Source organism: Lottia gigantea, assembly GCF_000327385.1.
Source record: "Lottia gigantea unplaced genomic scaffold LOTGIsca_46, whole genome shotgun sequence".
In the NCBI taxonomy this organism is placed as follows: domain Eukaryota; kingdom Metazoa; phylum Mollusca; class Gastropoda; family Lottiidae; genus Lottia; species Lottia gigantea.
In genome coordinates, this window is record NW_008709614.1 from 1,225,578 (window position 1) to 1,252,186 (window position 26,609).

General features: G+C 32.9%; 1 protein-coding gene across 1 annotated transcript; it reads left to right on the forward strand.

Moving 5' to 3' along the window:
- Nucleotides 1–1,340: 1,340 nt before the first annotated feature.
- LOTGIDRAFT_164639 (hypothetical protein) lies at nucleotides 1,341–26,489 on the forward strand (the record flags this gene model as incomplete). Its single annotated transcript, XM_009061165.1, has 26 exons — nucleotides 1,341–1,581; nucleotides 2,659–2,804; nucleotides 4,166–4,261; nucleotides 4,558–4,639; nucleotides 6,019–6,113; nucleotides 8,525–8,662; nucleotides 9,633–9,760; nucleotides 10,036–10,194; nucleotides 10,562–10,760; nucleotides 11,169–11,241; nucleotides 11,763–11,846; nucleotides 12,333–13,257; nucleotides 13,769–13,791; nucleotides 14,145–16,841; nucleotides 16,969–16,997; nucleotides 17,111–17,587; nucleotides 17,902–18,026; nucleotides 18,314–18,484; nucleotides 18,732–18,876; nucleotides 19,076–21,251; nucleotides 21,406–21,507; nucleotides 21,696–23,525; nucleotides 23,559–24,755; nucleotides 25,131–25,224; nucleotides 26,071–26,279; nucleotides 26,404–26,489. 26 exons carry the CDS (start codon nucleotides 1,341–1,343, stop codon nucleotides 26,487–26,489), a joined length of 11,727 nt encoding a protein of 3,908 aa, XP_009059413.1.
- Between the last annotated feature and the right edge of the window lie 120 nt (nucleotides 26,490–26,609).

Sequence of the window (26,609 nt, forward strand, 5' to 3'; positions counted from 1 at the left end):
CTTCAATGTCAAAACAAGGATCATTGAGAAAACGACAACATTCCCCTCTTAAAAACCTAGCAAGCACTTCAAATGAAGTAGGTCCTCCGCCGGAAAAGCAGAATACCGTTCCTCACCAATTGCAAATTATGGGAAACATTTATCTCAAACATCCTTCTAAAGCCATATCTTCAAGTTCCCAGTAGGGTTGGGAGCGTTTTAATTAATCGGCTCTCACCACCTAATACCTAATACCTAATACTCATCAGTGGATGAGAGCACCGGACCATTTACGAGCAAATATCTCTAGATATGGTCGTCTTGACGTTTAAAGTAAACCGCATAAATACCCTTACTATACCAGCTTATAAATTACATATAATATATTCTTACCTGGATTATAATTTGCTCTGTTTACTTTCAAGTTTGGGAGTTAAATATCGCATATCACTGTTTCTAAACAAATTTTCACAATTGACTTGGTTCAAAGTTCACAATGAAAACTACTATATCATCATTTAGATTTACATAAAAGAAATCGGCTAGGGTTTGTTTGTTTTGTGATAAAGCTTTTTCGTCTCGTTGAGAATTTCAATATAATCCATATGTATAAAAATCTCTTCACAAGGGGCAACGGGGCGAGTACGCAAACCGGTCGCCACAAACAGATCAGTAACGTTCTAGGAATCCTTAGGTGGAGGTGCCAAGTAACTGCAACAAAATAATTGTCAAACACCGTACACTTAAGAACTCAATGATAAGAAATTTAAGATTTGGAAAGAAGAAAAGGGGTGGGGGTGCAAACCGGGCCAAGCTCATTTCCGAGGGGTGTATTTCTTAAGATAATTAATGGAGCTCATAAGAGACTGGCCTATCCAGACCCATCTACATGGATGCAGCTGCATAAAACCATTGAACCAGCAGTTCAAATTAGGACAGTCTGGACAGTAGACGGTAATATATATATACAAGATGAGTAGATAATGATCTATGTTTGAAAATATATTATTAATCAAGGTTTGGCTTAGAGATAGCTTAACCGTTAATGTACAGCAACGGTACACTTTATTGAAATAATTATATGAATCGCTGATGTATGACAGATCATAGAAATTTCATCCTCCAACCCTCTGCTTTAAATCATTCATTCAGTTTGATATGGTTTATGTTTATTCTTATATTTTGATGTAATAAATTAATTGCATATTTTATCAATAACGGGTCTCTGAGTAAGCACCGCACATGCGCATTTTCTAATATAAACATGTGTTGTGAAAATAGAAATGTCTGTGACAGAAACGTAACTGGTACAAAGTCTTTGAAAACTCACGTAAATGACAAGAATTTGATAAACTGCAAACATGGACGGTGAAGGCGTCAATCGACCCCGTTTTCAGCCTTCTTCAAATGAAATGTCAGGCGATGGAAAAGGAGAAAATCAAGCCGAAACCTTTGTAGATAATTCTGTCAAACGTCCATCTGGTGTCTGCACCATCAAAGATGGCGGGAATATCATAGATGATGAACTGTCAAAATCAAATAAAGTCGAAATTTCCCCTTCCAAGATTTACAAGATACCCAAATTTTTAAAAGATCACCCTGGTAATTTTTTTATTTGGTTAATTATGGTCGTTTTAGTTATGCTGACTTGTCCACGGCACTACTAATTCTTGGTCTACCTTTGAGTAGTCTACTCTGGCCACATTGATGAGTTCTAAATTTAATTTTTTTCTCTCATGTCACAAATATTCAAATATGAGTTTTAAGTGCATACCAATTGTCTTAGAATGCCTTTGGGTCCATGAATATGTAAGTTATGAAAATTTTGCACTAGAAATGAACACACTTCTCTACCAAGAAATTTCGGGAGCCGCGGTGGCTCAGTGAGTTAAGATGCTTGCTCGCTAAACTGGAGGTCCAGGATTCAATCCCGGCATAGGTCGAGATAATACCTTAGGATTTTTCAACCCGGTTTCCCCCTGTCAGTGATGCAGGTAAGAGGTGCTGACATGGAAAAAGCGTCTAGTCGTTCGGATGGGACAATAAACCGAGGCCCCGTGTGCTACAGGCACGTTAAAGATCCCTCGACAGTTGGAAATCGAAAAAGAGCAGGCTAATGCCGCTGTCCTGGCAAAATTTCCCTCATCGCACCCTGATAGAATGATAGACAAAATGTGATTTAGAACTTAAATTGATGTTGCCAGAGAGTAGGCCTACCTGTGACTGAGGTTGGTTGGTTAGATTAAAGAAGACAGAGTTTAAAATACAAATCATGCAAATGTCACAATGAGTCAAAGAGTGGTCCTCAGGCTCATTGTCTCCTGTCCTTATCTGAAACAAATTATTTCTACCATGAAGTTTTCCCCTTGAACACATTTGATAAAAATAAGTTGATTAGGTCTGGAAATCATATTTTATAATTTGTTAAAAATGTAATGAGGCAAATGGTAGAATAACTTTGATTTTGATATGCATCTGGATCAGCAAGATCAATGAAAACTCTTTACATATTGTTCGATAATTTTTTTTTTTTCAAATTAAAATCTTTTCTAACAACATTGTGAAAAATAAAATTGTTGGATTGAAAAGATCATGGGTGTAACTTAAAGGTACATTGTTTTTCTTTTGCGATGACTTTAAGCCTACAAAATAGTAAGAACATTGAATTGAATATTTCAGATTTACTCTCAGAGGTTACATTATCTTCTTACCAATTTAAACATGAAGTTTTACCTAAGGTTAAGCAACTTTTTTATTACACGTCAAGTGAGAAGTTAACCATTAAAAAATGCTGCTTGATTAACAAGGCAGAAATAGTTAAAAAGGTATTTCCATTTGTTGTTTATACAGTGGTGTAACCTATTTTCGTGGATATAAGAATTCAACACCTTTTTTCGTCAAAGCTATAAAAACAAATTTTTTTTTTATGTCTTAGATGTTTCCTTAGATATTCTACAAAATAATTAAAATTGGTTTATTTTGATTTTCTTTATGAATCTTTCACTTTGACCCATATTTCATGGCGGCAGAATGCATCACCTATTTTCGTGTACAATGTTTGATCTATAAATAAATCGAAAAAAACACGTTGTATGGATACCGGGTGGTATAAATAACTTCTCTTAGTATTTATCTTTAATATCAATTCATTATAACAAGTGACAATTCCTTCAAAGAACCACGATTTAAAAAAAAATAGTGACTGACAAAATAAGATACGTAGCGTGATTTATTGCTAAAAGTCACTGAAACAACATAAGAATATGGTCCACTTTGTGTTCCATAGAAATTTTCTGCTGAGACGGAATCCGCCAGTTGATCATGTGACTTCATTCATTGGACTAAATTCTAGCAGACGACACTTGGAATTTCGATTACTGCTTGGGATTATAAGGAAATTGGGCGATAAAAACAGTGATGTTTGGTAATAACTGATATCTGATATCTGCCATTTTGTATTTGTCAAAGTATACATTAATACATTTTACCTTGCTTGAAACTACTGAATTCATTCTACTAGCTGATATTGTACAGAAAACCCATGTTTATCAAAACAAGCAAATGCGGAGGTCGCGCAAAGTCGCTCATGTAAATTATTAAACTTTTCTGGAAATCCACGAAAAATAGGTTACCACGAAATTAGGTTACTTGACTGTACAGACTTAGTCATGTTTTTATGAAATTATCTTTTATTCAGATTTAGAAAATTTTAGGTCATTGCAAGTGCATAGGCTATTCAATATTAATTAAAACTTGATGCAAATGAAGTCATAAAATGAAACTTAAACACATCAAAAAGCTCTGTTTTACTTCCTTAAATTGTTGTGAGATTAAAAGTGCTGAAATGAGAGCTAGATTACTCTTACCAAGCCCCCTTATTAATCATAAAAGATATTTGACGAATTTATTTTATTTATTCATATATTTGATTAATTGAGAGCTCATACTTATATCAATCGTCAAGGTGTTCTAATAATTGGGAATAATACCAGTTTCTTTCATGAGGTAAAAACAAATGGATTCTGACAAATATTTCCATTGTCGGCTACTATTGAATGACTAATTTGTGTTATGAATAATTCATAACGAATAACCTAACAGTTGGCTCGATTTTACTCTTTAAAATGTGACAAGCCATCTTGAACATTGTTCTTATCCATATTCTAATTAACATAAATTCTCTCAGTTTGTAGAAAAGAGAAATGCCATGAAAAATAATGGCTACACTGAGAAAGAACTTATTGAAACGTATGGATTTATCTATGCTGTTGGTCCAAGAAAGGTAAATTGCATCCTCACAGATACATAATGTTAAATAGTTTATAAGGTGTTAAAGGAACTATGATTTTCTTATTTTATTTCTATATGTGTCTTTTTAACTGTGATGGTGAACAGTGCACACTTTTACAGATTATCCTGTTTCCTTAAATTAAGGTATGAAAACAGATGGCAAAACTCTCCCTTTAAATAACACAAATCTCTGTTCAAAACTGTTATAGCAATTGTTTACAATATCAGAATTATGCTGTAACCAAAATTTTGGTTACAAGAGAACATGAAAATTTATTGTCTTTATAGGATGAATTTGTAAGTGAAATTATAAAACAAGGTTTAAAAGTTGGTAATGAAGAATCCTCATTCATTGGACATCCTCAGATGGGTAAGCAGCTGACCAATGCCCACTTGTTTATACTCCAACATGGAAATGTGGATGAGTATTGATGTCGCACCTGTCCGCATTTCGTGTATGTACGATGGAGGCTACAGTTTTTATCTGATCATGATGAATGCTATGTATGTATTTTGATGAGGTCTCAGTCAAGTTCGAATTTGGTAATAATCGGATGAACTGTTTCAGAGTTATTGCCCTTGATTTCATCAAATGTGGCTTGTAGGCTTGATATAGACTACAGTTTTTAACTGATCTAGATGAAACTTGGTATGCATCTATACATTGATGAGATCTCAGTCAAGTTTGAATTTGGTAATTTTCGGATTAACGGTTTCAGAGTTATTGCCATTGACTTAGTGAAAACACATCAAATTTGACTTGTAAGCATGATATAGGCTATAGTTTAATCCGATCCTGATAAAACCTAGTATGCGTGTATATATTAATGAGATCTCAGTCAAGTTCAAAATTGGTAATAATCGGATTAACGGTTTTAGAGTTATTGCCCTTGACTTAGTAAAAACACATCAAATTTGACTTGTGAGCATGATATAGGCTATAGTTTAATCCGATCTTGATGAAACCTAGTATGCGTGTATATATTCATGAGATCTCAGTCAAGTTCAAAATTGGTAACAATCGGATGAACTATTCTGGAGTTATTGCCCTGACACATAATATTTGGCTTTTTAGCACGAAAGAGACTACAGTTTTTTTTATCTGATTTTAATTTAACTTGGCATACATGTAAATATTGTTGAGATCTCGGTTGGGTTCGAAGTTGGTAATAATCGGATGAAAGGTTTTATTTCCACCGTGTGTTCTCCAATGAGACTTTGATGAACTGTTTTTGAGGTTTTGCCTATATTATTTGAAAATTCATTATTAAAGACTTTATCATATTTAATATCATGGTAGAGGGCGTATGTTACCTTGCCTGGTAAGCTATCTTTATTATATTTCTTGACTTTCAAACCTGTATATGTTCATCATAATATCAATTTTTTCGATCATTTGTCTTAAAAAGTGCTATCTATATTGCTTTGGCCCTGCCCTTCCATAACGATAGGAGCCATGGTTTGGTTGGTATCAACTTGCAGAATGATCAAATCTTACTGAAGGGAGAAATCATTTAATTCGCCTTGAGAGAATGATGAAAGCTTGGGTTTTTGATTTGTCCACAACTTAATCTTGTCACTATGATGATAGATACATTTTTGACCATTTAAATGAAACTTTGTAATGCTTTTTTTTTTTTTTATTAAACACGAAAGACATTTACTTCTAACTGAAACTGTTTGAATGTATATATGTTGCAGTGTATCTTAATCATGTTACACATTATTTTTTCTTATTTTCTGTTTAAGGTGTTCATCTATCAAGATATGTTGATGTTATACCAATAGTTACTACAGATTCTCCTCACTGGTTTGGTCAAATCATCATGTTCAAATTTTTAAAGGTGAATTTATTATTTCTCTTTGTATATGCCCACTTGAAATGGCATCACCCATGTTTGTCAGAATATTGACAATTTAATTTTTAAAATCAAAAAAATCGAAAAATATTTAGTACAGTCAAGTAACCTAATTTGTGGAAACCTATTATTCGTGGATTTCCAGAAAGGATTAATAATTTATACGAGAGACCTTGCGTGACCTCCGCATTAGCTTGTTTTAATAAACACGGGTTTTCTCTACAATATCAGCTAGTAGAATGAATCCAGTAGTTTCAAGCAAGGTAAAATGTATTAATATATACTTTGACAAATACAAAATGGCGGATTTCACTTATTACGACAAATACAAAATGGCGGATTTCACTTATTACCAAATTTTTTATCGGCCGAATTTCAGTATAATTCCAAGCCGTAATCAGAATTCCAGGTGTCGTCTGCTAGAATGTAGTCCAACGAGTGAAGTCACATGATCAACTAGCAGATTCCGTGTCAGCAGAAAATTTCTATGGAACACAAAGTGTACCATATTCTTATGTTGTTTCAGTGACTTTTAGCAATAAATCACGCTACGTATCTTATTTTGTCAGTCACTATTTTTTTTTTAAATCGTGGTTCTTTGAAGGAATTGTCAGTAGTTATAATGAATTGATATTAAAGATAAATACTAAGAGAAGTTAATTATACCACCCGGTATCTATACAACGTGTTTTTCTAGATTTATTTATAGATCAAACATTGTACACGAAAATAGGTGACGCATTCTGCCGTGTTGCCGAGTTGGTTGCTCATGAAATATGGGTCAAAGTGAAGGATTCATAAAGAAAATCGAAATAAACCAATTTTAATTATTTTGTAGAATATCTGAGGAAACATCTAAGACAAAAAAAAAAAATTCGTTTTTTTAACTTTGACGAAATTCGGTGTTGAATCGTTATATCCACGAAAATAGGTAACACCACTGTATTACTTATTGCTCTTGTTCTTGAAAATGTGTATAATGTTTAGCTCGTAAACACTTTACAAGGCACAATTCTTGATAGATTTTGACGAAACTTGGTGTGAGTGTTTTTGATCACCCAAGGATGAAAAAAGAGTAAAATTGAAAAATAATTAGTATAGGTTAAATTCACTAACATTAAAAGGCACAATTCTTGACAAAACTTGGTAATATTATTCAGTTTCGTCCCAAAGAGTTCAAAACAAGTGTAAGACTAAAGGTTGTCCGTTGGTCCGTCGGTCCGTCCGTCAACATTTCTTGTGAGCACTAAAGAGACAACAGTTTTCATCTGATTTTGATAAAACTTGGTGGGATGCTTTAGATTGATAAGATCTCGGTCAAGTTCGAATTTGACATTTTCGATGAACGGTTTTTGAGATATTGCCCTTGACTTAGAACCCCTTGAATTTTATTAAAAATTGTTCGTGAGCAGGATTGAAGCTACAGTTTTCAACCGATTCTGATGATGATGATGATCATTGGAATTGATAAGATCTTGGACAAGTTCTAACTTGAGATATTTTTGATGAACGTTTATTGAGTTATTGCCATTGACACTCGTCAAAAGTTGTTTTTTGGCCCTTGATTAGAGCTGTGCGATTTAATTGTTTTTTTGGGCAATTGATATTGATTTTAAAAAAGTTTGTAGAATTACTCAGCATAAATAACTGGCATATATATATCTATGTAATTGAATTCTAATAAAATTTCTTCAATATGAGAAAATTCGTACTTTAGTCACTAAAGACGGTTTTATCATTTCTGACAGCTGTCAGTGGGCGTATGTTACCTTGCCTCGCAAGCTATCTTTATCTGATGTGAATGATATTTGGTGTGATTATTTAGAATGATGATCTTGGACAAGTTCGAAGTTGGCTATCTTTCGATGAACGGTTTTTGAGTTATTGCCCTTGCCTTAAGAAAAACGCGTCAAAATTTATTTGTGAACACAATAAACATTACAGTTTTCATCCAATTTAAATGAAAATTTGGTGTAATGATGAAATCTTGGACAAGCTCGAATTTGGCTATCTTTATGGTTTTTTTAGTTATTGCCTTTGATTTATGAAAAACTTTGTTTTGTGAACACAATAGAGAGTACATCAGATTTAAAAGAAATTTGGTATTATCTTTTATAATGATGAGATCTTAGTCAAGATTATATTAGACAATTTGAGTTATTATTGCCCATGACTTAGTAAAAACGCATCAAGATTTGTTGGTGATAGAGGTGAAAGTTTATGTCAGAATTTTATTAATTAGTGTGTGTTCGTTTGAATTAACATTATCTTGCACAAATTAGTTTTTTTGGTATGATTTGACACAGATAGGTGTCTGCCCTTGATATACTGAAAATGTATCAGGAAAGTGAGCGTATCTTGCTAGGCAACCACTTGTATTTCATTTGGTTCTGTAGGGTAGAGTTAAGACTGTTCCATTGATCACTACTGGAAGTCATTCTGATCCAACACCTAATTATGATTGTCATGTCAGCAAACCAGTTTCTATAGAAAACAAAAATATGACTGACCAACAGATACTAGATCAAAACCAGGTAGGTTTATCAATATTGATTGTTAAGGAACATAAATGATATGAAAAAGCTATTGAAAGTAAATGATCTCAATGAACAGCAAGTGTTCCAAATGTCAGATACAGTATCAAGCTAGCTGGAAACAACCTTAATGCATATCAATCTTAACATATTTAAAACATATTTATAGTTAGTGTTGAAACGGCTAGTGAATTTTACGAACGAGGTAATTGTCGGCAATAACGGTTTGTCAGTATAATGAGTGTATCTCATTGAACTCACCGCGAATCAATGTACTGGTTCCACAAACAGCCTATTAGAGGAGAGTTAATAAAAAGTAATACGATCTTTATAACTGTTTTCATCCTAAGCAACTCGTACTCGATTGAAATTATAAAAATAATAACAAAACTCATTAAAACACTAGAACATGCTTTAAAAACACTGTGTTACATTTCCTCAATACAATAAAAATAATAACAAAATTCAACGAACCGTGGCGCATGCCGAACGTCTGATAATGATTACAGTGCTTATTTGTTTAACCTGATTAACATAACGGTGCAAACGGTGACTATCGACAAACTAAGACCATTGTGATGCAATAATCCAGAATGAGTAATTAATTGAACTTAAATCAAAAAAGAGGCTTGATAATCTTGGCCACAATTCTTGCAACTCGTAAGTGTTTTGATAATTGATACCCTATCTTGATTCATTAATCTCAATTATTCAATCAATAAAGATGTTTGTTTACTAAAGAAAACAGCTTAAAGACTCATACAGTGACGAATTTTCTGTCAAAATTGCTCTTTTTTACTTATAAAATTGACGGTTAACCGATTCTCAAATCAGACCCGGTTACCCATGAAATACTACCCGAAATCAGTTAACTGATTTAACCAATTTATAGTGAAAAGTGTTTTCTTTTTCGAAACAAAAACATCTTTCTGTAGTATATTAAGGAGAATCAAATTTATTTTGTTTCTAGATCTATTTATATGACTATGATGAAGAAGGAAGAATAGTCGAATATCCTAGACAAATAATACCTTATGCTGTCCTAGATGTTATCTATAAATCAATACATTCTAATAACACACTCAACTGTCCATCAGGGTATGTAACCAGACTTGTTAATTTGAAATTAACTTTATTTCCTAACAAAAGATAAAATCTTCATCAACAGGTTATTTTCGGTCCCAGTGGCAGTTATTGTGATTCTAATATGTAATTTACATGTTTAAACATGATCTGTAGATGTTATGACAACATTTTTTTTGACAGTTACAGTGACAACACAATTCTTAGGTTATCATGTTCCTTTATTCCTTTTCTGTGAATAGCAAAAATTATAAGACTTTCAATATATTCATTATTCATTTTTTTTGCAGAAAGAAATTCGGTCATAGGTCTCCATTGACTGTCTGCAGTAAAATAAGTAGTGCTAAAGAAGAGTATATAGTATGGAATGGAAAATTAAGTTTAAAAGGCTCATATGCCTGTAATGTTACTATGATGTCTTCTGCAGGATATTTTAAACCAGTTAGATTGTAAGTAAATGTGAGAAATAGATATGTAATTAAGTCTCCGTTAAAAAATATAACCTCAAGGCTATACAATTAATGAAGAGGACAGATCATAAAGCTTATTTTTATCACAAAATTTAAATCTGCTATTTTCTGTAATTAATTAATCTGTAAAGAATTTTTTTTTTAATTGATTTAGAATAAAATAGGTTGTTTGCCCTATTACTTCAAAAATGTATAACAGTGTATACATAATTTTTAAAAAATTGTAACCTATAGATATATATTCAAATAGCAAAAAATTAAACAAAATAAGTAGAAAAGTATAAAGTTACGTTCCAATTTGTTCTAGATATGTATGAATATTACGATTAATAAATGTATTTTACAGGGGAAGCAATATTAATATCTGTAATAGATCAGAAATTGTACACGCTGAAGAGAAATATTTTAATAATTTAAATCAGTTGAATAAATGTCAAGAAACGTTTTGGAGAAGAAGATATATAAATGTAACAGAATTGAAACCGAAACCAGGGAGTGTAGACCATTTTCAGAAGATAACTAAATATCTATTGGAAAAGAACTGTGTAAGTATTATAAAATAAGCACAAACTTCAAGCTAATGTGACTAGCTACTTGATGGAATCGACAAATCCAATAGCACTTGTTTAGCATCAAGTGTTCTTACCAGAGTGAACATCCCTGCATCAAAGTGAGATGCCAGAGCAGAGAAATGTGTTGATTTTGTTCGTTAAATGTTTGAAAAATAAGACTGGTCAGCACTCCAGCTGAATTGTAACTGCATGTAAATGTTGGTATTGCAATCGAATACAGATAAATTAAATTGTTTGACTAAAAACTTTACAAAGCTGCAGGAATGTCTGACTTACTATAGATAGTATATTGACATTTTATCTTTCATTTTGTATGATGTGTATATGTTGATTATTTTTAAAACCATATTTAGCCATTTTCATTTTATGCTTATACTTCAGCTAGCTATAGTGAAACCTGATTCCAATACAGTCTTATTCCTGATACCATCTTGTTCTTTGACAGCTAAGTTAGGTTGGTTTGCAATTCCATAAAAGCATTTATAGGCTATGTTTTCTTTATGTTTAGAAAATTTACTGGATAAAGTTGCCAAATTATTTGTTTTTCCTATTGATAGAGTTTTGATTTTAAGGCTCTTTACGCCCTCATGAAATATTGTCGTCACCATCCATCAGTCCTTCGTCTGTCGGTCCAGAAACACTCCAGAAGGCACAATTCCTGACAGATTTTGACAAAACTTAGTGGGAGAGTTTGTTATCACCCATGGAAGAACCTTATTGAAAATAAAAAAATAAGAAAATAATTAGTATGAGTTATTGCCCTTGTTCTTAAATACGCGTTAAAGTTTTAGCGTGTAAACAATCTAGAAGGCCCAATTCTTGACAGATGTTGACAAAACATTAATATTAATCAGTATTGCCTCAAAAAGTTCAAGTGTGTATGACTGAAGGTTTCATACTGGTAATTGTTACTATACTGCCAGATATTTTTGTTCAAAATCAAAGCTGCACTTGACTTCAGTGTCTATATTGTAGGATTATCCAGTAGAGAATGTGATAAATATGGAAGGTTATACTGTTTATTTCTCTCTAAACAATCTGCTTATTTAAACTCTCCTCGTAAGTTTATTTTCATACTTGCTTCTTTGATATATATAAACTTTCTTAACAATTTTCACATACACTGAAAAATTGATTTATAGCACGTGTTCAAAGTTTTTGACCACTATGTATTGTTATCTGTTATTGCTATATACACTGTTGGTTTCTAACATGGGTAATTGAAGCAGCCTTTATTTTAAATACTATGAATAACATTGAAGAGAATGTCATGGCTAATTATTTAATGTAAAAACAGATCTGGCTTGTTACCTGGAATTCATTTTTGGTAAACTACAAATATGTGTACCAAAAATGAATTCTAGGTAACAAGCCAGATATGTTTTTATATTAAATAATTAGCTATGACATTCTCTTCAATGTTGTTCATTAAGCAACAATGTACACGATTTGTAATTCATGAAATGATAAAGAATAGTGTGGAAATTAGGAAACAATTTTTCAAACATTTGCTTGACTCTGCTTATAACTGTTTTGTATTTACAGAATACTTTTATTGCATGTTTAAAACAGCAGGGAAAGTTCCAGAAGTAGAAAATTACTTTCCAAGTCAGCAACAAACAATACTTACTAATAAATCATCAATGGACAAGTGTGATCCAAATTTTACCCCAATTTATCAAACTGGGATTGGAACTCCAGTGAAAAATTATTTAGGATGTTTGAACTTGACCAACCAAAATGATAATAACATCTCACCTCAGATAATTAATCATGCACTATTTAATCCTGGACCTTTAGTCAATTCATCTATTCAGAACACTCCACCAATAAAAGTATCTCCATATTCAAAGTCACTAGTGTTCACTCAATGGCATAGATCAAAGACTTATGATGATTTTACTAAACCAATAAGTAATGCTGAAAAACTGAAATTGGACAAGGTTATTCATACCTTTAACTGTCAGTTTTCTTTAGAATTATTCGAAATAGCCGAAAGCTTACAAATTGAAAACTCTTATCCACATGAAGGTGATGATGTGACTAAAATAGTTCCATATGTTCTCTACAAGACTAACAGAAGCATTTCAGAAATTGTTGATAATGGTAACCAGTATACAACACAAAATCCTAACATATCCTGTAAAACCAAGTTAGAATTTGAAGAAAGCAAACCAGATATTTCTAAAATAAAACTCGATTCCTGTGATAACATTTCCTACATTCCAAATTTAGGTGATCCATGCTTCTATGAACATCTCTCACCTGAAGTCGCAAGCGCAAAGCTGAATTTCCCCAAAATATACAGTGGTGTTAGTAGTGAAGACAACTCCACCGACCTTGAAAGTGTTGGTACAGATCTAGACAGTCCCAGTATGGATCTTACAGTTAGTGGTATTACTACAGTTACTGATAAGACAAACTTCCTGAATAATACAGTTATCAGAAAACAAAATAAGTATGCTATAAGGTAAACACTTGACACTTAATTACACTTTTTATATGCCCATCACCCCTTACGTGTACGTATATTGTCGGCACCCCTGTCCGTCCATCCGTCCGTCCGTCGGTCAACATTTGCTTGTAAATGCTCTAAAAACTAGATTTTTTGATGAAATTAAATGAAATTCTGTATGTGTGTACATATTCATAAAACGAAGATCAAGTTTGAATTTGAGCTATTTTCGACCGTTAGAAGCAGAGTTATTGCCCTTGCTCCAAAATCTCGAATATTTACCATCCGCATGCCATGGTGGGCGTATATGGCTGTGGTCCACTATCTTTAACATTTCCTGTCAACTGATTCTTGCTATTCATGTGAATAATGTTAGTTGCTATATCTTTGGTCATTTTCATCATTCTGTTAACTATTCTCATGCTATCAGTATACACATGTGTGTTTATATCTTATTTTTGTGTTTTTATAACAAATTTATTCATTCATCAATGTAGCTTAATATGTTTTGTACTGTGTTGTTTAGTGATGTGTCAAAGAAAGAAAAAGGTATTCCTTGATTTTTGTTAAAAACTAATCTTCATTTGTGTTATTATGTTAACTTTTCAGCTAATCTTACTTGTTTAATACTGTTTACACCAATAATATGTTTATGTTAATCATTGTTCATATTAATTGTAGTTCTAAACTTGTTTACTCATTCATTCTTCAGTTCCAATTTCAATAAAGTACGACAGTTGCTGGTCCGTTGCAAAATGAAATGACTTAAAAATCGCTGTCATGGAAAAGGTTTCATTTCACAAAACATTCATTTCATCATTATCACTTTGTTTGAGAAATAAACAGTGTTAAAAGGTCTATTTCGATACGAAATAATACATGCATACAATTTATAATTTCAGTCCCATTGGTAGAAAATATTGACACAAATAGTAAAGTTAGTCTAAAAAATAACTCATCATCAATTCCTTGTAACAACCATGTATCTCAGTCTACATCATCTAATACAGTTGCAATCACCAAATCAAATGATACAAATGTTGATGGAGAAGGTTGTCCTAAAGGAGATATAAGCTATGAAGATAAAAAAGGAACCAGAGAAACAGTTGTTGAAAGAAAGATGGCTAATTGTAGCTTTGGTGATGTGGATAATCCCAAAGTAAGGGAAGATACATCTGAAGATGACTGCTTATTTGAAATTGCCAACCAAGTGTCAGAAAGATGTTCCCAAAGTGATGGCTCAGATGTAGATGTAGATTATGATGCTTACCAGTTAGACTTTAATTCCAATTGTTTACCATTACCACCTTACAACCATAATACTGACCCAACAGATTCTGCTGAGGGCATAAATGTGTACACTTCCGTTGGAGACCTCATGTCTCTTCATACTGACACATATGCTAATGACAAGCTCCAAATGAAACAACCTATACATGAATATGCATATCAGACTGCAGCATCACCAAAAAAGTTTCTAAAATTGGACCAAATTTATAAGAATATTGGATCAAGCAATAGGCATTGTATTAATTCACATGAAGATTCTCAGAATTCAGACTGTAGACACATGGAATCACCAGAGGATGCAGAAGTTAAACTTTGCATGGCTGACATTCAAAATAAAATGGAAACATCTCTTCAGTCACAAGTAAGGCTTACCGTTAGTCCTGAAATGCCAACCCTGTCCATTGTGCCATCTAGTATTACAAATAAAAATGTGATATGTCCAATGTCGGTTCTGGAAAAATCAAATGGAATAAAATCTGTTGATAATGCACAATCCAAATGTGATAGTAACACAAGAATCACACATGATATTCTTGAAAGTCAAAGAGTATCTCCAGATATAAACTTTTTTTCATCATCAGAAATTTTGAATGTTTGCAAAAACGCTTCAAACCCAGGATCAATTAGCCAAAACACAGACTCAACTTCTGGAGAGGATCTCAATTCTAGCCAAGACGTTGCAAAGCCTTTAAAAATTAGCATCCCAGAAGAAGATCTAAACCTCATACATGCGATTCCAGACAAATTTATACCAAGATACAGCTCTGATGAAGAGGTTTCTTTTGATACATCAATCAGCAAAGGTGTACATGAATTAACAAATAATTGTCCTCCCTCTAAAAATTCTGAATTTGTGTTGGATATTTTGGATTCAACATCAACTGGTTTCTTGGATGATGATTTGAATCTACCATCAGATTCAGTGTCATCATTCTCTCTTGAAGAAGACTTGACTTCGGAACAAGAGTCAAAGCTTGACAGACGTGTTACTAAAGCTACTGGTAGAAATGAATCTCTTCGGCCTTCTTCTAATGTAGATGAAATTTGTCTGAATGAAGATAAATGTACTTCAAAATTGCCTGTAAATCCGAAACATCCCAAAAAAATTAAAAGTTCAGCATTTGCTGAAGCTTCTCAGCAAAATATTACAAAAATAGACTTCCATAATTCAAATGCTGCTCAAAAGGAAATATTACTAAATCAATATGTACCCTTAACTAAACTAAAGGTTACACAAGCTCAGATTGTAGACACTGATTCATCTTTAAACTATGAAGACTCAAAAGTGAAAAATGACATAACAGTGGTCAATCCTCAGGCATGTAGTATAGAGAGTGATGTAGACAACACAGAAAGTAGTGCTTTATCAGATTTTCAGAATTTTATGGATAATTCTGACTATCAGGTAGTTGATGAAGTTTATAGCTCAGATGAAACAGAAATTTACGATCTTGGTAAAACTGAATCTGCTGAAATTTGTGAAGATCAGATCAGAAAAGATGAGAAAACCGTGTCATTAGCTGAAAGAGCAAGAAACTCCAAAGATAGAAATATATACACTTTCATGAACAAATCTCTAGATGAGACTAAACATGATGTAAAATTATCTCAGCCTGTTGTGAATCTAACACGCTGTGACAGTCCAAACTCTCCTTTTAATGTTAAAAAACTCTTTCCATCAAAATTTATTGACATTAAACCATTTAATGAGCTATTTAGTGAAAGTATCAGAAAAATTAAATTGGCAAAATCTTCAAATAAGTTGAAACTGTCTAAAAAATTTGATAATGATGACCAGAATTTCTTGTCCAAATTAGAAACTGTTTGTGGGGATGATAGTGACAGCAGTATCTCTTCTAATATTTCTCACCAATCTGAGAGTAACTGCTCAAAATCTACTCACAGATCTAGACACTCTCACATTAAGTCCAAGAATAAAGAGCTGTCAGCTTTTGACATTGGTACCTCACGCACTGATTTGTCTAAACATGATAGAAAAAGCTCTAAAGATGTCAAACATTCATCTGAGAAATCCAGTCCTGAACAAACATCATTGGGTAAACATCATCATCATCATCACAAAAAGTCTAAGAAACATTCCAAAACCAAATCAGATACAGTGTTAGAGAAAACTTTTAAAGAAACAGCCCCTCATAAATCAAAACACAAGAAATCAAAATCCAGCGCAGTAAAGCAATTGGAATCAGTTGATCTGAATAAGAAATTAAAGAAAGATTCTCACAGAAGATCCAGATCAGATGATATTGTTACTAACAAATCTGATCATAGAAAATCTAAGCATTCCAAAAGTAAGTACGGTATTAATTTTATATGGAGTTCATGATTTCAAAAAAAGTAGGTGACTGAATATTTATTTTAAGTTTTGGTAAAGAGTTTATTAGTATTTTATTGGTTATTATTAAATCTGAAATCCAGTTCTTTTACAAACAAAGAAATCATACAATGTAAGTAGTAATTTCCATCTTAAATTAGCCTTAATTAACATTATAACAAGTGTCAATAGACTGAACATTATTGTATCTTATTCACGAAATCATTTTTGAATTATATAGAACAGACCAAGAGCGAAAAGGGAACACAGTTGATTATTTCTCCTTCCAAATCATCAAATGTTGGGCCAATAAATGATCAAAAAACTATCGAAGAAATTAAAGGAACAGCACTTCTTACCAATTTTACCATTCCAAAGAAGAAAGGTAAAAAATCAAAAGAAGACAAGTCAAAGCTCAATGTATCATCATCTGTGGAAAAAGCATCTACTGAAAACTTAAAACAGGACAAACAGCCTAAAGATAAGATACCAAAAACTAAATTGCTAACGTCTGCCTTGAAGCAAGCAGGGCTAGAGTTAAGAAAACCATCCGTAAAGAAAGTTGAATTCAAGAAGATGTCTAAAGTGGAAAATGTGAACAATATTGGTAAAAGGGTGGAACAAAACCTAGCTGAACAATTAAAGGGCAGTGATAGTATTGTGGAGAAGTTTATGTTGATATCAGCTACAGAGTTTCCCAATGTAAAAGACAAGAATGGTCAGGTAAGCAATTGCTATTTCTTGATGAATTTGTCTTGGAAATCAACATGTAATCTAATCTTGACAATTCAGGAAAATTAACTCTATTGAATCCATCTATTTGATTGGTAAATGTTTCTGATGAATTTAATCAGAGGGGCTTACATGGATTAAGCATTAAAAAAAACAAATAAGACCCTAATGTGCCAGTTGCAGGTTTCTGAATGAATATTGCTAACCTAAAATGATTTATCATCCCAGGACTCACAAATTTTCAATGCTGCCTTACAAGTCCAAAGAGCTATAAGTAGTAAATATTCAACTTCATTTTCCATTAGGCTACAGAACTTACCTCAAAGTCAGGCACAGCTAAAGATAATAAAAAAAATCGCCAATTCCATCCATACACTGCTCCCCACATTCCAAAGAAAAAACAATGGGCTTCATTTGATCTACCAGTAAGGTATGTAGAAGAATATGCACATTAACTGAAAAGCAAAATAAAGATCACTCCCCAAAATACTGATGCAATGTAATATAAACTGATATAATATGATCAAGTAACATTTAACTGTTTCATTGTTAGATTGCACACTCAGTTCATTGAAAATTATGTTAATATAGCTTAACTAAATTCTTCCTTTAGAGAAATCAGTGAAAGAGTTCAGCAAATTCTTCAGCCTCATGAATATGGATTTTATCTTAAGATATAGAGCGGCCTTTATAAGTGACCTTTCTCTGAATTTTTAGTGATCTAAAGGCCCTCATGCAAGATTTAACTACTTATTCATACCGCTCATACAATCGACCTATGAACCCTGGTGGTGCTAAAAGAGACAGATTTAATAGACGTCACGAAAGACGTTTTTCTAATTATGTGTTTGAAAGATCTGAGGTACCAGCTGATGATGAAGAAGTTGAGTAAGTATGGTATTGCTTTAAAACAATGTTAATACATTAGTAAGACAGACAGTAAGCCTGCACCATTTCAGTAGCTGAGAATAATCAAACAACATTTACAACAGGTGACAATCCATCTGACTGCTGATGTTTCAGATTGCAATCCAAATCAACTTTGGTTCAAAATATAGATTCCATCATATCTTTCCTACACTGAATGATTTGGAATTTGATCCTCGTATCCTTAAAATCTTAAATAATTTTACAGATGTGATTATGATGCTGATGATTTCATTGATTATGAAGAGAGAAAGAAGCAAGCTGATTTGGTAGATCAGCCACTAGATGAGGAAGACAAACTACTTCATCACAAAGTTGATTTCATGTTTGAAGAAGAATTGAGACTATATTCAGTAAGATCCATGTATTGTTTTTTGCTGCAGTTGATACTCCTCTTGTAGTTAAGGTCTGTTTCACAAAGTTCTGAATTTGAAATGCAAGTTTTCTATTGAAAAATACGGACATAACATTCTTTAATTTAGATCCTAGATCATCCTAATTTTGATGAATGATTTGTGTGAAGTTTATAATACTGAACTGTTTGTCGTCTAGGGTCATTGTGAAGAAGAGGAAGATTATATCAGAATGCATCAATCTGCTATTACGGATCAGATTTTGAAGGAAGAGAGCACAGCAGATATTGAAATTATGGCCAGTCCAACCAATAGTGTTGAATCATTGCCAAAATATTCAATAGAACAAGATGTCACTAATGACATGATGGATTTGGAATCAGAAAATGAATTTGTTACTCAGTCTGAAAGTGCATCTGTTATAGGTGCAGCCATAGCTGATGCAATACCAGGAATGGCTGTAACGTCAGACACATGTGATGATGGTTTGAAATTGGACTCTAGGCCTAGCGAGAGATGCATGCAACCTAAGATAACATTAAACCTAACTAACAACAACTCCAACCTGGACAGTATAGTCTCACCTAACTATTCAGAATTACAATCAAATGCTCATAAAGCAGAGAATGTGTCTTTGGTTCATTTGTCTCCTAATAAATTTGATTTAAATACAGTTAAAGAATCTGTTTCTCTTTCAAAAGTATTGAAGACTGCAGAACCTAGTTGTACCAACCATGAATCAAACAGCAAATTAATCTTCACTAATACAGAAGGAGTTTCTGAAAGATGTAAGTCTGACGCTTCAGCATTGATGAGTTCTACAATTAAGTTTGACATTAAGAAGACAAATTCACCTAAAAATTTGGAAGCCAAGAAAATATCAGTTCAAATTGGACATGCTCTTGAAACCGTTCCTCATATTCAATCTGAAATCCTTCCAAAACAAGATTCTGTGATGAACCAAAATCTGATTCAGGTTCCATTGTGTACCGATATGCCTCAACCTTCTATTACCATCATTGAAAAACCAGAAGGAGATGTCAACAAGAAAACTTCAGACATATGTGATAGATCCACCAACTTTTCTCTTGATCAGAATTTTCCAAAATTGGCAACCTTTTTTAAAGTTGATCAAGATTTACTTTCCAAAGTGTCTAAGACTATATTTAAGTCTGCTTGTTCTATTGATAAGAATGAGAATGAAAAATCAACCAGTAACATAAATATAAAATCCTCTCCAAATTTAGTAACTGAAACAAATACTGAGATGAATAGCAGGATTAAAGTTATTAAAGACTCAGCTAATATTGATGAACCCATCCACATTCCATTATTGGAGAAGAGGAAATCCCCTGACCTATCAATAAGAACTGAAATAATAGATGATTTGGAATCGATGAGAAATCTTCTGAATTGTGACCTAAAATCTTCACATTTGAAAGGTTATCCAAAAGATTTTCAGATGCAGACTATTTCTTATGACTCTGGAGTAAGACAAAAACCAGTCCCATTCCATGAGAAGTTCGAGCAAATGGATCAAATCGTTCCAAAGCCTGTGTTGTCTGCCATATCACATGATATTGTTATCAAACCTATCAGCAACAATTTAAAGACTACCACTTCCCAGTTTCAATCAGCTTTACCCAGTCGATCTGGCAATACTGAGCTCCTCTGCTTTAGTAAACCTTCAAACTTTCAATTTGGATCCAAACACACTGCATTATGTGATACCAGTACACAGATTGCTGATCAAAAGGATGGAAACATTTTAAGAGATTCAAGCACACCAATAATAGATGAAAAGAAAACATCCTGTTTTGAGTTTGATACTCCAGTGAAAGATGAGATCTCAAGAAATAAATCTATAACTGTAACTGGACCCAAGAAAGTGGCACAGTTACAAAGTAATATTGCAAACCATAAATCTGAAATCACAAAATCTGATTTGGAGTTGACACCATGTTTTGATCCAATTAGTAATGAAACACAAACAAAAACTCACAATACCAGTGATATGCATGAAGTTATGATGAACATGTGGAAAAAAATTACCAGCAGACCTGATCCAAGAAAGGTTTCCCCAAGAAAGGTACAATCATGTTTTTCAAGGAATGTCAACAGTTCAGAAGATACTGATTCTGAAGCTAGACAATCCAGACCAAAATTACATGATCCTAGAAAAGCCTCCCCAAGGAAGATTCAAGGTCCTATTGCAGATGATGTAAAAGAGTCTCAGACGGAGGCAGGTGTACTAATAAAAACTAAACCAAAGACTTTCCCAATTATCTTTGATTTGTCTACACATACCAACCCAGACAAGATACAACCAACATCTGACAAAACAACTACTGTGAAGAAACCAACGCCAACATCAAGTAAGAAATATCAATCTGAAATTCATTCTTAATATGCTTAATACTTTACAGAAAGAAATTGTTATTTGCTTTAATAATGATATCACATAAAAAGTACTATTATTGATTCGAAGGTAGCATTGCTTATGGTAATTTGTATCCTTTCTCTTTTTAGCTTCTGTTAAGAAAGTAAGACACATTTCTGGTGTGCATCCTAAATGTAAAGATTATTGGCAGTTTACTGTAGAGTCAATAACTTTTGTCAATCTACATATCAGTAAGTAGCTTATTCTTACCTTCTAAAACAAAAGAAATATGTATCTTTTTTTTCAATTTGAAACAAATCTAGGATGTTAGAGATTAAGAAATTGAAATAAATGAATATTTTCTTCTGTAAGTTATGTTTTTTTTCAAATTGAAGCTTCCATTTCTTTGCTAAGTTCTCTTCATTCTTTAATATTTCAGAGCATATTGCTGATCCAGCACTGAAAGACTTTACTATAGAGTTCAAACGTTATTTTAAAGATCCTAGAATGGAAATGGAGAAAAGATGTATTCCCAGGAATTTATGTCCTAATACAGGCCTGGTCCTTAAACCAAAGTCCAGAGACATCCTAGAGAAAAAATGTCAAAATTCCAAGAAGCCCACTAGGACAGTTTCAGGAGACTCCCTTAAAGTTCAACTACAAGCTTCAGAGCAATTAGAAAAAATGAAACCAACTTTTCAAAATGAACTGCAAAAACCAAATTCTGAAGCAGACAAGCAACAACAATCTAGACTTTTGAAGAAGGAATTAAAAAATTTGCCTTTGATTTCATCAGAGAAGAAGAAAAGTAATAGAAAACCTTTAAGTACAACTTGTGATAAAATGGCCACCTCAATAGTTCAATGCAACATAGAAGATGATTCCCAAGACCCTAAACCAAAGTGTAAAAAAATTCTTTCATTTGATGACAAGTCCAAAACATTGATTCCTTGTGGAACTAAGAGAAAAGCTGTATATGATGATAATCAAATTTCAAAAATCAGCAAACAACATGATGCATCAAATAATAAAGATAAATCTTTGAGAGAAGAGCTGCTAAAGCATGCTTTTGATTCAAATAGTGAGCCAACTTCTAAGAGCGAGAAGATTGTTTTACCAGCTTTTAAACCAGTTAGACATCAAGCTTCAGCTAACAATACGATTGTACAAACCTGTCTTACATCTAGCTTTATTGAAAGTGACACAAGTTCCAAGAAAACTTTGAAAAAAGTTAATGTGTTAACTAGTCCTTCAAACGATATGTGTGATCAGAAGACTGTGAAAGAACCTGAAGTGAAAATTGACACCTCTTCAGATCATGGTAAACTGTATGATAATAGAAAATTAATACCACCATTAGTGGTTCCTCAAAGGAAAGATTTATTTTTATCTACCAATAAGGATGACACTCTATCTTCCATAGATAAACATTCAACTGCTGAGACCTATTCTAAAAATGCAGTGAACGTTAATACAAAAACTGAAAGTTCCAATCTAACCCCAGATACCAGTATAATTCAGGATTCAACGACATCAATAATTGCTAGTGAATTGGCATTTTTAAAAGGTGAGTCAGTCACATCAAACAAAATGTCATTAGATGATGAGGAAAACACTAATAATCACTCTCAAATCACCACTTCCCAAACAAAGAATGAAAGATCATGTGGAGATGACAAGGAAGAAGGTGAATTAGTCAGTAGTGATGAAAGTATAATATTTGTTAAAGAAACAAAACATCAATCAAGGAAAAAGATGAAAAGAAAAAGACATATTTTGGATGCTTGGGAGAATAAAGAGTTAAGTCTGGTTGACTCAATAGCTGAGATAAGAAATGAAAAACACGAAAAGAAAGTAAAAAAAAGACATCAGGTGGATGCAGAATTGCCTTGTAAAAAATCTAGAAATATTGAAAATATCTTGTTGGCGAAAAAAAGCAAGATTACTGACAAAATGAATGACATTCTTATATCCGGTAATCAAAATTCAAGTGACATTAGTGAACTAAGAGAAACTAAAAGCCCTCCCCAGTCTCTAAGTGAATCTGACCAAAAAACTGTAAGTGACAAAGAATATATCAAAACCAGAAGTGAATCTGATAATCTTAGAGACTTGTCCATTTGTGACACATATATTCCCTATGAAATTAAAGCCATGGTAAAAGATCAGGAAATGGTTCAAGCCAGTGTGTGTAGAGAAATAGCTGAGGATGAAAATCAAGTAGTAGGCCTAATTTCTCTGCCCAATGAACTATCTAATTATGGTGAAAGTAAGATAGAGCTTAAGTCAAGTTGCTTTTCAGCAAACATAGATTTGTCTGAAATTCAAACTGTTAAAAGAAGCTCCTTAATCACAGAAGAACAAGGGAATATTATTGAAAGACATTATGAGTTGGGAGAATTACCAGCTCTCTTTTCAGAGAAAAAAAGTGATTCTCATTATGGAGAAAACATATTACCATTTGAACCGGTGGATCAATTAGGTACTCTTTCTCCTGGTAGTTTTGCATGTCCAATTCAACAAAGGATAAGTCCTCTCAGTGACATATCTTTATCTGGACATGAAAAACCTCATCTTAGACTGCAACACCCAACAGTGAATCTACAACCTCAATTAGAAACACCAAATGTGGTAAATGTTAATAATAGTATTTTTATTAGAAATGAAACACCTATTTTCAGCAATTACAACTTTAATTTTGGTCCAGTTCATTATCATAATCACCTGCTTCAGCAAGTGAATCCTGTGTTCAAATATCAAATGTATGGGCAGCAGAGTTTTTCCCCAGTTCCACACAGAAATATTCACATAAATCCAGCTATGATTCTGCCAAGAGAATCTCTTCATAATCCAAACTTGGTTTTAATGCAACAGGGAGCACGACATGGTCACTTCATTACACAACCATCATTAGCCTCCACACCAAGCTCTTCAAGAAGTCTCTCGCCAACATCACCTGATTTCTACAATTATTCTCATCGACTTGTCAGTGATAGGGATCCAATGCTGTCAGACTCAGTTCAACACATGGCACCTGACTACTCACCTAAAATGCTGGAACCTAAAAGGCCCATGGTTGAGGATCTTGTTAGTCAAGATTCAATGATGTCTCAACATCAACATATCTACATAAAAAACATCATGGATTCCCCAAAGTTATCAATGGAAGCTGTTCTGAAAAAAAGAGAACAAGATCCTTTGCTTCCTCAGGATTTACATAAGAAGAGTACAACATCAATACCTTCTTTAAACTCTGAATCTTTATTCTTGAAAGAATCAATGAAAATGAAATTATGTGAGTTGAATGAAAAGACCCATAATAAGTTAAACGATGTTGTCAATGAAGCATCCACCTCTGCAAACTATGGAGATACTGGAAACATTACACCTGCCAGGTCTGCTTCTCAAGAAAATTATCGCCCAATATACCCAAAACCATTTTCATCTGTAAACTGTGTCATTATGTTAGAAGATAATTTTATTCTTCATCGTTCATTGGGTAAGTTTTGATAAAAAAAATTTTGCCCACCTGAATTATGGAAGCTATATTCTCTCCAATTAATATCTTGCTGTCCTTCTCGTATTGCTCAATAACACTATAGAAGAAACAATTCTTGACAGATTTAAACAAAAATTTGGGAACTTTAATATCCAAATTGAAAAAAAAAATAAGATATAAATTTATTATGAATTCCCTTTTTCACCTGAATGTATTCAAATTTCACATCAAACACTCTTGAAGGCAAAATTCTTGACAGATTTGGACAATTAGCGAGTTCGTTTATTATCACCTGGGATTTAACGCTTGAAGTCTTAATATGGATTATGTTTCTTCTTTTTTCAAGCTATGAAATTTTGTTCATTTTATTTACAGAAATACTAGAAGCTTTGTTTCTACAGTTATCACATTCAGTTCAAGGATGGAAAGTGTTTATTCATGCTAGTGTTATATCAATTATTGAGAAAAGGTAATTTTTCATTGCTACCTTGCAATTATGTATGAATAGAATTGCAAAAACTACCTGTTAACATGACAGTTGAATTCCTTGAATTAGGCTTACAGATAGGGACATAAATACTATCATCTTCACTTAGCAGCTCTGTCATGTCATTTCTTTTGTCATTGTCGGTCAATTCTGAAATTGTATTGGTGTCACTGGTGATCTAAGGAATTCCTAATCACCTTAATGTACTTTTTATACGCCCACATGAAATGGGGGGCGTATATTGCCGCCACCCCTGTCGGTACGTCCACAATTGCTCGTAAACACTGTACAAGACACAATTCTTGACGGATTTTGACAAAACTTAATATGAGTGTTCGTAATCACCCAAGGATGAACCCTATTGAAAATCAGAAGAATCGAAAAATATTTAGTATAAGTTATTGCCCTTGTTCTTAAAAATTTGTTCAAGTTTTTGCTAGTAAACACTCTAGAAGGCACAATTCTTGATGGATTTTGACGAAACTTGGCATGAGTGTTCATAATCACCCAAGGATGAACCCTATTGAAAATCAGAAGAATCTGAAAATATTTAGTATGAGTTATTGCCCTTGTTCTTGAAAACTCGTTCAAGTTTTAGCTTGTAAACATTCTAGAAGGGACAATTCTTTACAGATTTTGACGAAACTTGGTGTGAATGTTTGTTATCACCCAAGGATAAACCCTATTGAAAATCAGAAGAATTGAAAAATATTTAGTATAAGTTATTGCCCTTGCTCTTTCATATTTTTATATTATATTTATATTACCTTGCCTGGCAAGCTATCTTATAAAGGTGAATTAAAACAAAAGAATCAATTGTGTTTTTAGGAGCAATCATGGCATATTTGATGCATTAACAGTGGAAGCTATGCAGAGATTTTCTTTGGTGGAGAAGTATAAACTGCGAGGACTTATTGTTCTGGTCAACACATGTAGATGTACTTCTAGTCTGTCACTAGTGGAGGAGAAGGCTGTGTGTTTAAAACAGATACAAAGTGTCTTGTATCCCAAATCTGTACATACAGTTCTCATAACAGGTTTGCTACAATGGTTTTTGTAAATTAACTTACCTTGGAATTTATGCAGCTTTCAAGAGTTCAGCTTAAAAGACAGTAGTCTTTGAATACAAGAAACTCTATTATTATTATTATTTCTTTACAGATTTTGTGAATAATATGCAACAGATGAATAATGGTTTAATCATTTCAAGTTTAGATCCATTTTATAAACGATTTTGCAGCAGATAGAATGATGGTACCAATATATACTTTTAAATGAGTATTTACAAGTATATTCATTCCAACTCTAGGGTTGCATTATTTATTAAGTTAATGTAAGTGTTTTTCAAGGAATTCATGTTTTAATCA